The 12,640-nt window shown below is 43.2% G+C and overlaps 1 protein-coding gene and 1 non-coding gene across 2 annotated transcripts in view; one reads left to right on the top strand and one right to left on the bottom strand.

Annotated features, from left to right (window-relative positions):
- ATP9A (ATPase phospholipid transporting 9A (putative)) overlaps positions 1-12,640 on the top strand; it is a 138,367-nt gene that overhangs the window by 36,630 nt on the left and 89,097 nt on the right. The window contains exon 4 of the mRNA XM_053574054.1: positions 2,686-2,794. Coding sequence (XP_053430029.1) covers positions 2,686-2,794 — 109 coding nt within the window. The remainder of the gene's footprint in view (positions 1-2,685; positions 2,795-12,640) is intronic.
- LOC128574370 (small nucleolar RNA SNORA2/SNORA34 family) lies at positions 5,908-6,044 on the bottom strand. Its single transcript, XR_008376741.1, has one exon. It is a non-coding gene; the product is annotated as a small nucleolar RNA SNORA2/SNORA34 family (small nucleolar RNA).

Here is a 12,640-nt window from a genome sequence, read left to right as displayed (position 1 = left end):
GACTAACCACACACAGATAATTTTTTTCTCATTTTTTGTAGAGATGGAGTCTTGGTATGTTGTCTAGGCTGGTCTCAGCCTCCTGGCTTCAAGCAGTCCTCCTGCCTCGGCCTTCTAAGGTGCTGTGATTATAGACGGGAGACATTAAACCCATACTGTTTAGCTTTAGTGCCTTTTTTCTTGACACTACTATGTTAGGGAAAAAATACCCTTAGGAGAGAGCTGAAATAATCCATAACATTGTTTGTATGATGACCAAATAGTACATCTAGGTTTTTTGATATATAATCTGTATACCATGAAATGCACAAATCTTCAAGCTTTCAATTCAGTGTGTTTACACCCATGTAAACACCACCTCAATCAAGATGTAGAACGTCTTCTGTTTCCCTGAGCCCAGAAAGTTCCCCAGCACCCCTTCCACTACCTCACCCCTGCCACAGGCAACTGCTTTTCTGCTTTCTTTCTTTCGTTTTTTTTTTTTTGAGACAGAGCCTCAAGCTGTCCCCCTGGGTAGAGTGCTATGGCATCACAGCTCACAGCAACCTCCAACTCCTGGGCTCAAGCCATTCTCCTGCCTCTGCCTCCCAAGTAGCTGGGACTACAGGCACCCGCCATAATGCCCGGCTATTTTTTGGTTGCAGCCGTCATTGTTGTTTGGCGGGCCTGGGCTGGATTTGAACCTGCCAGCTCAGGTGTATGTGGCTGGCGCCTTAGCCGCTTGAGCCGCAGGCGCCGAGCCGCTTTTTCTGTTTTCTATATCTCATTCATTAGTTTTGCTTTAGTAAATCTATTTTTGATTTTCAACATAACAAGAGAGTTTAGAACCTTCAGAATCACTTGTATGTTATCACTGCCCATGATGTCTTTACAAGCTCGACCAACCTCAGCCTTATCCCCATGAAAGCTCCTTTCTAAATATCTGTGGATATTAAGGACCTCCTAAGTTGGGTGGCTGGAATTTATTTATGAACGACATTTCGCATCTCTTTGTAAAGTGATTTCTAGCTGAAGGGAAAGCGTGTCCTCTAGCATTAGTAAGAACTGTGTGTATGTAGAGATATTATAATTTAGGAGGTGGAATTTATTTGCAGAAGGGAAGTTAGCGAGTGGCCCCTGCCTTTGTGTGAGCTCACACTTTCCATTAACATCTGTGGGAGTTAGCCAGGCCCACGCAGAGGGAAATGGAAACTGGAACATCTGAGAAAACAAACAACAACAAAAACTCCGAGCTCTGGCACAGAGCAACCCAACAGCAGCAGGGTAGGACAGTTGGGGTGGGGGGTTCTGCCAGCCTGGCCTGTGTGCCTTCCAGGGCAGGTTTTCTCTCACCTCCCTAAGTGGTCTGGTTATGCTTTGAATATGAAATGCACCAGTTTTCTCTTGGCTGGGCTGTGTACTTTGCATCTGATTGGAAACAGGAGTAATCCTTTGATTGTAAAGATGTATGGGTCTGGGAGGAGTTTCTGCAAAGCAGCACATCTCTGGGTAGATTTACAGAAGAGATTTAAGGGATTTAAAGTCCTTTGAATTGAAGTTAATGTATGTCACGGGGTGAACAGTATAAAGGGGAGATCCTCCGGGAAACACTATCACTGCCCGCTCCCCCTCCCCAGGCAGTTATGCTATCTGTATTAAAAAGTAACTGTCCTGGCAAGCTTTGAAAGAGGCAGAAGGAAGGGATGACATGGAACATGAACAAATGTTTTTGCCTTTATTGTTACAAGAAGAGAAATAGAGATTGCACATAGATTCTGCTACGGGTGACTCACCTCTCAACCCCCTTCCCCACCAGGTTTGGGAGCTGGGGTACCCGACCCAGGGGAACGTTGGGGAAGCTTTTACTTTTTATTAGTTAGAACTTATGCAGTTAATACTTTAATGTGGTCTCTTTATAAAAACTGGAAACATGACAGTTAAGAATGAGATTTTTTTCAGTCTGGCAGAGGAATCCAACCTGGGGTTAGGACATTGAAGAACATTTAACAGCATATGCAGTCTTCGTTGTTGTTTATAGGAACTCCATTATATTGTGTGTCCTGGAGGGCCGTTTTCCCCACGGTCAATGCCATGAGTGGGTCTTATTCTTTCTAACTGTTGCCTGGGGGCCCCTCATTGGCTCCACCCACCTGCGTTTCTCTGGATGCAGAATAATGTGGCAGTTAAGTGCAAGATTTCCTGTCAGATTCCTGGGCAGTGTTCAGGAACTTTATGTCCCTTGGGCCTTTGTTTCGTCATCTGACGGTGACTTCGGCAGCAAGAGGGTGTAAAACGGCTGCTAGAGGGTGTAAAACGGCTGCTGTGAGGATGAGACAACCTTTGGTGCCCAGCACACGCTGGGTGAGAGACAAGTGGGGGCAGTCACCCTTGTTGTCTCTGGAGGGAGATTTTGGGTGTTGCTGTGTATTCACCCTGGCAACCCGCCAGCTGGTGAATATGGATGTCCTTGTCCCGTATGTGGCAGCAAATGTATCTCAAGGGTCACGTTTCTCCACGGTGCGTGTGAACGCGTGTTCCCCGAGAGAGACAGCAGTGTTTGCTGAGGCCTGTGCATTGGAAACGATAGGCAGGTCCTGCACCTCTGCCCTCCCTCCAGAGTGGCCTCTCGCCTTTCTTGCCCCGACACCAGGAGAGGACAATTTGGTTCCAGCAAGGCTCACCCCCCACCGTCCACTCTCTCCACAGGGCTTCGTGCTGGCCGTCACTGTCATCCGTGAGGCGGTGGAGGAAATCCGATGCTACGTGAGAGACAAGGAAGTTAACTCCCAGGTCTACAGCCGGCTCACAGCAAGAGGTCAGCCTCCTGGCTCCTGGGTCACTGACAGTCAGGGGAGCAGAGTGCAAGGCCTGGGCTGCGGGTGTGCGGGCGGGACAGTCACTTGGCACCAGGGGGACCTCCCTCTGCCTGGGACCTGGAGGGACTCGGGCGGCATCCGCAGGCCTCTTAGAGTCGGTTCTGGAAAAAATCACCAACCTGGAATTAAATGCTATGTCTTTGGCACCCTTGTTTGCTAATCCTTCTCCCTGTCCCCCGCCTGGCTGAGAAGGGAATGAGGGTGTCCCTCCTGTTCACTTGGGAGGATGAGAATAGCTTTCAAAGATACTCTTTCAACAGTGATTACTTTAAAATCAAAACTGTTGCAACATTAGTTTTTAAAAAAGCAACAACAGATTTAAATAGACGTTGCTTCCATGGAGATTTCTTTGAAGGCATCTTCTGAATCATTGAGATTGTGATGTGGGGAATGGGCAGTGTGAACCAGAGAGGAGTGACCAGGTAACCTTTCATCATCAACCTCCTGGCCAGACTGTTCATCTTAAATGGTGGGACTTAAAACGTCACCCAAACACACCCTTGGAAAAGCCACAAAACAGTGCAAATCAGGTCAACTTCTGATTTTAAAATGATAATAGATTTACTTCAAGGCGGTATTCAGAAGTGAGAGAATGTTGGCTGAAGTTTGCTAATGGGGCTGAGGAAAGACATGATCCATTGTTCCCTGGGATTACCGATCCCATTCAGGGATTACTACTGTTTAAGGAGAGGCTGAGAGGAATAAAAGCTGTACCTCACCTTCAGGAAATTGAGAATTTGGGGAGGTAAGATGGATAGATATCTAAGGGACTCAGCTCAGGAGCTGGAGTCTGAACTGCTTTACGGTAAAAGGTTTAGCTTCCAAAGGGGCAGTTCATCCATGAGTTTTCATTCTAGGAAAAATGTTGGAGGCATATGTTTTGGACTGAAAAACAAAAACATTGATATTTTAGTAACAGTTCCCAAGGGCATAAAGATGTTTTGTTTTAGTGGGTTTGAACACATTTTCACAGTTGGTGGTCTTAAAATTCTGCATGTCTCTGGGAGGTGGGAGAATTTCGAGTTGGTATAGAAAGGCTTTATTAATGATAAACTACTGTATTTAGGACATTTTGTTACCTAAAGAAAAAAAATCAGCATAATCTTTGCAGAGGCAGGTGGCTGGGGTTTCCACGTGGGTAGTCAGAAGACCCCTCTGGAGAGTGCTTTTTGTAGTGGGGTGTATATTAATCCTCCCTTAATAACATATTCTTACTATAACATTTAAAATGCTTGGCAACCAACAAAAGCTCCGTGGGAGAGCATGTGGTGGATCTCTGTAGGGCTCAAGAGAGGGGCCTTCAGATTCTATCCATTCATCTTCCAGCCCGCTTTGGCTCTTTTCATATTGCAATTGCCTTTCCCGTGACTGACGTCTCTGCCCTCTGCTGTACCGCCCTTCCCAGCTCTTGCTTTAACTTCCCTCAGCTCTTGAAAAGATCCTAAGGAGAATTGGCAGATGGCTCCAGCATTAAAAACTTGTCTTCCTTTGTTGACCCGCTTTTGTGGCCCATGCTGTCTATTGTCACACCAGTACCACTAGAGGGAAAGCAGAACATCATTCTGAATGTTAACCCAGACCCCAGCTCTGCAGTTGGTTCTGAAAGCCCCCCAAACACTGAAGAAACTGTCACCTTGGGCAGTGATGGAGGCCACTTGAGTCATTTGAAACGCTTGGTGATGGGGGAGAGTGACAACCCCCAATGGGAGGATTGCAGGGAGATGGGGGGGGCTTAGTAATATTGAATTGAATATTCAATTGCTTAGTAATAATTGAATTGCTTAGTAATATTTCTTCAAGTGAAACTTGTCCCCATCATCTTCATTTAGTAAGATCAAATAAAACGAACAGGTATGTGCATGCTTGGTCATGAAGAACGGTTTGCCTTTTTATCACATGATATCTTACAGTGTACTTTTAAACACTCTTTCGGAGGTTCAAGATGGTCAGAAACCAGAATACCTTGGTCACTAGATTATAGGTCACAATATTTACTGATTAATAATAGCAGTATTTGTCATATTATTGTTAAATTTTTTTCTTAAGAATTCCTAACTAGTGGCCAGGTGCAGTGGCTCATGCCTGTAATCCTAGCACTCTTAAGGTCAAGGTGGGTGGATTGCTTGAGCTCAGGAGTTTGAGACTTGCCTGAGCAAGAGTGAGACCCCGTCTCTACTAAAAATAGAAAAACTACTTGGGAGGCTGAGGCAAGAAGATCACTTGAACTCAGGAGTGTTTGAGGTTGCTATGAGCTATGATGCCACAGCACTCTACCAAGTGTGACAAAGTGAAACTCTGTCTCCAAAAAAAGAAAAAAAGAAATTTCTAAATAGCAAAAATAGTTGCAAAAATCATATTAAGCACTGCTATATATACCCTGTTCACCAGTTATTACATTTTGTCACATTTGCTTTTTGATAATCTTCACACACACCTCCATATTGGTATATCTTAGTTATTATAGAGTTAAGTTGACAACTTTGTTTTTTTTAAATTTAATTTTTTTTTTGTCACCCTCGGTAGAGTGCTGTGGCATTGTAGCTCACAGCAACCTCCAATTCTTGGGCTTAAGCAATTCTCTTGCCTCAGCCTCCCAAGTAGCTGGGACTACAGGTGCCCGCTACAATGCCTAGCTATTTTTTGTTGTTGTTGTTGTTGTTTTTGTGGTTGTCATTGTTGTTTAGCAGGCCCGGGTGGGGTTCTTACCTGCCAGACCTGGTGTGCATGGCCGGCTCCCTAACCTTTGAGCTATAGGCACTGAGCCTAAGTTGCCAACTTTTATCCCTAGATACTTCAGTGTTTAAGTCCTAATGTCCTAAGAACATTAATTTCTTTTCTTTTTTTTTTTTTAATGTAGAATTATCTTTTTATTTTGGGTAAAAACCCACAGTCATTTTGAGGAGCCGTAATTAAGATTTAACGGCATTATAATTCTAACAAATAACTTAAATATCCTTGTGAGATAAATATAGTAATATTTTATGGGTATTTTGGAACCCGACAGTATTAAGACTACAAATCACACTAGCCTACATCTACCACCAATGACTCATACTGGTTCTTTCTAATGAATTGACCATTACATTTCCAAAGTTCTGAAATGGCCAACAGACCATAGAAAGATAATTCTTTAGGCTCCTGCTTGAAACCAACAGCTTCAGCAAACTGCTGGCCTTGATTCAGGGCCAACAAGAACATTAATTTCTAAGGACATTTCTCTTGCATAGCATAGTAAAATTATCAAAATCAGGAAATTTACCATTAAGACATTACTATTCAACTAATTTATAGTTCGTTTTTTTTTTTTTTTGCAGTTTTTGACTGGGGCTGGGTTTTGAACCCGCCACCTCCGGTATATGGGGCCAGCACCCTACTCCTTTGAGCCACAGCTGCCGCCACAACTAATTTCTAGCTCTTATTTAAATTTTGCCATTTGTTCCTAAAATGATTCCCCTCCTCCCTTTTCTTTCTTTCTTTTTTTTTTAAGTTTATTTATTTATTTTGCAGTTTTTGGCCAGGGCTGGGTTTGAACCCGCCACCTCCGGCATATGGGGTCAGCGCCCTACTCCGTTGAGCCACAGACACCGCCCCCTCCTCTCTTTTCAAGGTCTTTCTCTGCTGCCCAGGGTGGAGTACAGTGCCATGATCATAGCCTACTACAACCTCAAACTCCTGGGCTCAGGTGATCCTCCTGCCTTAGCCTCCCAGAGTGCTTGTATTACAGAAATGAGCCACAGGGCCTGTCCCCTAAATTTTTTTTAATAATAATTGTTATTTTCCTGGCTCAAGGACCAATTCGTGTTCAACGCCTGTATTTAGTTGCCCTTTCTACTTGGTGTCACACCTTGGTTTTCATTGTCTTTTGTGATTTTGACATTTTTGCAAAGGACAAGCCCATTTCAGGTCACTTACTTTGTAGCTTCTCCCTTGATTTGTTCTTGTTTGATATTATGTCAAAACTGGATTCACCATATGCACTTCTGGCAGGAATTAATATAGTTTTAAGAATTCCAGCGGCACAGTTTCTTGTTGAAACTTTGCCAAAGTTTTAGAGGATTTAAGTTAATCAAATTGAACTATTTTCAAACTTATTTTGAGAAAAAAGAATTTTATTTTAAACAATGGAGCCAAAATCACTGTTTATTAATAAGGAACTCACCATATGAAAGAATGATTCGTGACAGGTGTTTTTTGTTTGTTTTTTTAATAGCTGCTTTCAACATTGTATATGATTTTATTTCATTCAAAGTGTGTCTAATACCAGTTGTATTAATTTTTAATGCAACTGTCATGGCTTAATAAGAATTTGAAGTATTTTGGCAGTAAAATTAGCCATCCACACAGGAATGATCTTTTAATTCATTCTTTGAAGAAATATTTGAGACTTTTTCATGTGTCAAGTGTGTGAGAAAGTTCTGCATTACAGAGATAAATGGGAGTCTGGGGTTTCAGGGAAATAACCGTCCACAGAGGTATACAGGCATATAAACAGATAATGACAAGAAAGTACTACTAATAATACTTCAGTGGCATGAGGATGGTGGCCCTCGTAAAGAAAGTCGTATTATTGGGGGTTTTTTTGAGACACGCACTGTTCCCTGGGTAGAGTGCTAGGGCATCATAGCTCACAGCAACCTCCAACTCTTGAGCTCAAGCGATCCCCTTGCTGCAGCCTCCCAAGTAGCTGGGACTATAGGCTCCCCCAAAACACCAGGCTAGTTTTTCTATTTTTAGTAGAGACAGGGTCTTGCTCTTGCTTAGGCTCGTCTCAAACTCCTGAGCTCAGATTATCTACCTGCTTCAGCTAACCAGAGTGCTAGGATTACAGGCATGAGCCACAGCGCTTGGCCAATTTTTGTATTTTTAGTAGAGCCAGGGTCTTGTTCTTGCTCAGGCTGGTCTCACACTCCTGAGCTCAAGCAGTTCACATGCCTCTATCTCCAAAGTGCTAGGCTTACAGGCCTGAGCCACCGCACCCAGTTTATGGCCCCGTTTTTGACTACTGCATTCCCAGTCTGAGCATAGTTCCCAGGAGTGACAGAAGAGTTTCTGAGCTTGTGCTCTCTGCCTGGGTACAAGCATCCTGCTTCCACCTGCCCTTGCCATGTGGGCAGAACCCGTAAGCTCTGAGTAAATTGAAATCAGGGATAATGCATAGTATTAGCATCTACCTTTGAGGGTTGCTGTAAATGTTAACTGTTCATGGGAAAAACTTAGTACTGTGCCTTGGGACTCAGTTCCTGTTGAAGAAAGGCCTGTGCTTATGGTCTCCCAGCTGGGGTTGGTGGGTGAATCAATGGGGCTGTGAGCCAGGGGTTATGGGAGCCCTTTGGTGAGGAGCTGAGGTTATCTTTCCAGAAGAGGTGACCTTTATCTTGAGTCTTATAGGATGGAAGAGAGCATGCCTGGCTATGATTTGTGGGGCCCAATGCCATGTTGGAGACCCTTTGTTCAAAAATTAGTAAGAATTTTGAGATGGCATCAGCAGGGCATTAAACCAAGTGTGGGACCCTTCCGAATACAGAACCTGTGCACATACCCTGCTGGTGTGTCCAGGAAGCCAGCCCTGGTGAAGAGTTCTCCAAAAAGAGCTCTTAAGTTGAGCCCAAGACCACAGACTGTGATGGCTGGAAGTGCAGGCTGCAGACCCCTGGGTTCTAGCACTGTTTTGTTCTTCACAAATGGGCTGTGTTTTCTGAGACTCTCCTTCCTGGGAGAACAGCATAAAAGACCACACAGGCCAGGGAGAACCTGAGGCGCTGGAAAAATCAATGCTGTGATCCAGGAGTTGGTATACAGTATCAGGGAGACGGGCATTGAGCTGTTTGGGAAAATACTGTTCAAATTAGAAAGCAGGAGAAAAAAATTGAAGAGAAACTACCCGCCATGGGCCAGCCACAAGGTGCTGGGTAACGTTTAGTCTGAAAGTTTTAAACAGCCTTTGGGGGTGGAATTTATGGGTGGGGATGTAGAGAGGAAAAACATTTCTTTCCCTCACCCATGGCTAACTTTATGGCTGAGGCTCCTATAACAAAAGAGAAAGCAAGTGTGGTGTCTGGGAGGATGTCACTAAGAGGCAGAGCCGCGATGTGAATCTGGGCTCGTCTGAACGTGAAACCTTAGCCTTTACGTTCAGGCACCTACTTATATGCCAGCGTTAGTATTAAACACATTGCTTCGGAAGCGGTTAAAAGATCTGAGTCATTTTAAAACACATTTTTGGCCCCAAAGAAGCCTATCAACTCTGCCTCCTCCTTGTAAGGTAGACAGAGTGTTGAAAACCACATGGGGCAATGTTTTTCTATAAGCCAGCAGCCTCTCTTCTACTTAAAACTCACATTTAAACACCATCAGAAGCTCAAGAGCGCCTCTTCGAACTTTCTGAGTCTTTATGGTTTTAATTACAGAGCTGTCCTCCCAAATTAATAGCATTCAGTGGCACTGGAAATAAAACCAAAATACTCAGCTTTGTTACTCAAAAGGATTTGGGTTGAATCAGGAAAAAATCATTAGTGAGTGAATTATTTCTGTTTATTGAATGAATTATTTCTGTTTATACTTGCCTCTCCCAGACTAAAAGTTTAATTTTAGGGTGTGTGTGTGTTGGGCGTGGGGGGGGGGGAGGTCTGCCTCAATTTTCACAGTGGATTTGCATTTTCACAAGATGAATTCTGTGGGCCTTCATACCAGGAATGCTTCCCAGACTAACTCTGATCAGGGGCTAAATGAAGCAGGCAGACAATTAGCCTCAGAAGAACTGCGAACAGAAGCATGATTAACACAATTGCTGATGCTTCTTTCCTGCTGGGGACATCTGGGCTGACAGTTCACCGTAAGTCATAAGACAAAGATTTATGCAAGAGAGAGCAATCCTCTCTTATCTTTTATCTTTTTGGGGGCAGTGGGGGGGGGAGGTACATATGTGGTGTAAAAAACTGACCTGACATCTTTTCTTTTCCACTTACTTCTATATCAGCAGTGCTCCTTGGTTACCTTGCCCCAGTTACAGAATTACCCATAACTACAAGGATCTCACCTCCTTTTGAAGATAATCTTTTTTTTTTTTTTTTTTTCAATTTAATTCAAAATTTACTTTGGGCAGTTTTCTAGGATTGCAATTAATGTGACTAAATTTTGAGACCTAAGGAAAGGATGTGAGTGTTTTTCTTTTTTGGAGATGTACTCCATTGGAGTTAATCAGAAGATACAATTGTGTAGGGCAGATGAGTTCATTAATGGGGGCATTGTTGAGCTTAGACTTAATTAACTAAATGGAAACTCGGTATTCCCAAGCACAAATACTACTTTCGTTTTCAAAATATAAACTCTGTTCAAACACGGGAGAACTCTAAAATATGTTTTACGATTTTGTTAAGGAAGAGAATTACAGGGACAGACTACCGCTAAGATCCTTGACAAAAGATCTCAAGAACAGTTCAGTAAGCAAAGAATTCCACTTCCCAAACCTCTCGCTTGTTAAGATTCAGAGTATCAGCTTGTAGTGTGTGAGACTTATTTAAAACAGATTTTGCCACTTTCTCATACTGTCTCTGACAGATGCAAAGTTATTTCAGATCCATAACGTTCAGTATTTTTTCTTTCAAAGAATTCAATTTCGCTTTATCACAAATCATTGGAAAACTCATTTACTGTTTAAAAATTAAATTGAAAAAAAAAAAAAGCTCTGAAAAATGTCACATGCAAATCGCACTGTTTTTTTCACCAAAGGCATTCTCCTCCTTGCCAGGGAGTTGGTCTACTTCATCATTTTTGACCACTATAAGCTGGCAGGGCCATTAATATATTTATTTTAAAAGCCTCTGTTGGGTATAAACTTGTTACATTTAAACTTTAGTCTCTTCCCCCACCCCACCCCCTTTTTAGAAAAGTTCCCACTATTTTAAACAAAAGCCCCAGGAAGTGGTAGTGATATTTATAATAATCCTTTCAACCCTTTGCCTGTTTTCAAATAACAGCCTTTTCTTCAGCTTTGGGGAATACAGACAACTCTATTTGAATATGAAAATTTCAACTTTAAACCTCTGAACTCTGCTGGGTCTGCAGAGGCGATTTAATGCCAACCCCAGGAAATGTACACACGGACCAGAATTTACAACTCATCACTGTCACAGTTAGATTAGAGTGCAAGTTAAAGAGTAATACATTAACCAGGGTTAGTGCATGGGGACTGCAGCTAGAGATCTCCAAAAGCAATCAAGGTCCTGCACGAACAATGAAAAATAGAAGGATGGCTGGAGGTGTTTGGGGTCACAAAATAAGGCTGCACATACTAGTGCCCTGGAATTTCTTTAAAAATATTTTTTGGTTTTTTTTTTTTTGCAGGCTGTTCTGCAGTTTGAATTGTCATGTGCTTGTTCCAACTCAAGGGAAACATCTGGTTTCTCCCTGCAATGTAGACAAACTGCTCTTATTCGGAAGCTGTCATCCATGAAAGGCATGGTTTGGGCTCAATAGGTTTGCTTATGAAAGGCTTGGGGTCCATCCCTATAGAAATAAACAGCCTTCATAATTGGAAGTTGGTTCCCTGTTTTAAACTAGACTTGGAGACGATGAGGGTGAAGTGGTGAAAGCTGAAAGGGATAAATTTATTACAAAGACGTGTGATGATTTAGGATGTGGCGGGCAGAGAATTTCCACTTAACTTTTGCAAAAAAAAAGTCTCAGCCAACTTTTGTAGAGTTGCTGCAAATGCATTTAAAAATCTCCGAACCTCGATGTTGGGGATGGGGGTGTACAGGCTTCAGGAGAGAGGCGAGGTCTTAGGGGAAAAGTTCAGAATTCTGTGGCTTTGGTTCTTAGGACACCGCTGTGCTTTCCGTAAAGAAGGACTTCCCTTCTGGACCAGCTATGTAATTTGTGGGGCCCAGTGCAAGATGAAAATGTGGGGCCCCTTGTTCAGTAATTAAGAGTTTTAAGATGATAGCACTAAAGCGTTCACCCAAGCAGGGGACCCACGAAGCTGGTCCTTTTTCCTCCTTAGGATTCTCCGAGGAAGGGGAGGAAAAAAATATCAAATAGGCCTGTTGGGACGTGTGCCTGCTCCCTTCTCAGTGGGGTGTGGGGTGACTGCTTTCTGTCCTGTCAGATGGACAGGAGGGTGGGTTCCTGCCCTTTTGAGATTGGTAAGAATCACTGTGAAGGAGCTATGTTTTTCTTTCTCCTGTGTTACTTTGTTAGGAAGACACAATACTCTGCTAGATTGCTTCTCTGTATCTTGTTCTTCCTTTTTTTTGCAAGAATGTTTGTAGAACACTCACAGCAGTGGTTGTTTTGAGGTTCGCAATTAAGCATTTTAGGGCTGTTTCACCATCTTAAGCGTTTTTTTCATTCTGGAAGTCCCTCTCAGCCACTGAATGCTCTAGGGGGCCTCACTTCTGACTTTGGTCCTCTTTTCTCCTTCCTCTTCTTTCTATCAGCTTCTGAGCTCCTGAGATAGGGGCATTTTATTCAGATGCTGACAGCAAATGCTAGTGCCTGGCTGGTGAACAACTCCAGGTAAATGCTGGAATATAAATACCAATATCTGCTTTCTCTTCTTTTTCCTGCCTGCTGCTTTTTTTCTTTTTTGCTCTTCTGGTTTTACTTGTATTTTCTTATTCAACAACCCTGACCTCATATCCAGCATCCAGGCCCAAACTACGTTTTTGTTCTGCAGTTTTTGGCAGGAGCTGGGCTTGAACCCGCCACCTCTGGCGTATGGGGCTGGCGCCCTACTCCTTTGAGCCACAGGCACCGCCCAGCAAACTACGTATTTTTAATCACCA

This window comes from Nycticebus coucang, chromosome 21, assembly GCF_027406575.1.
Source record: "Nycticebus coucang isolate mNycCou1 chromosome 21, mNycCou1.pri, whole genome shotgun sequence".
NCBI lineage: Eukaryota > Metazoa > Chordata > Mammalia > Primates > Lorisidae > Nycticebus > Nycticebus coucang.
This window is presented reverse-complemented; position numbering and strand designations above follow the sequence as displayed.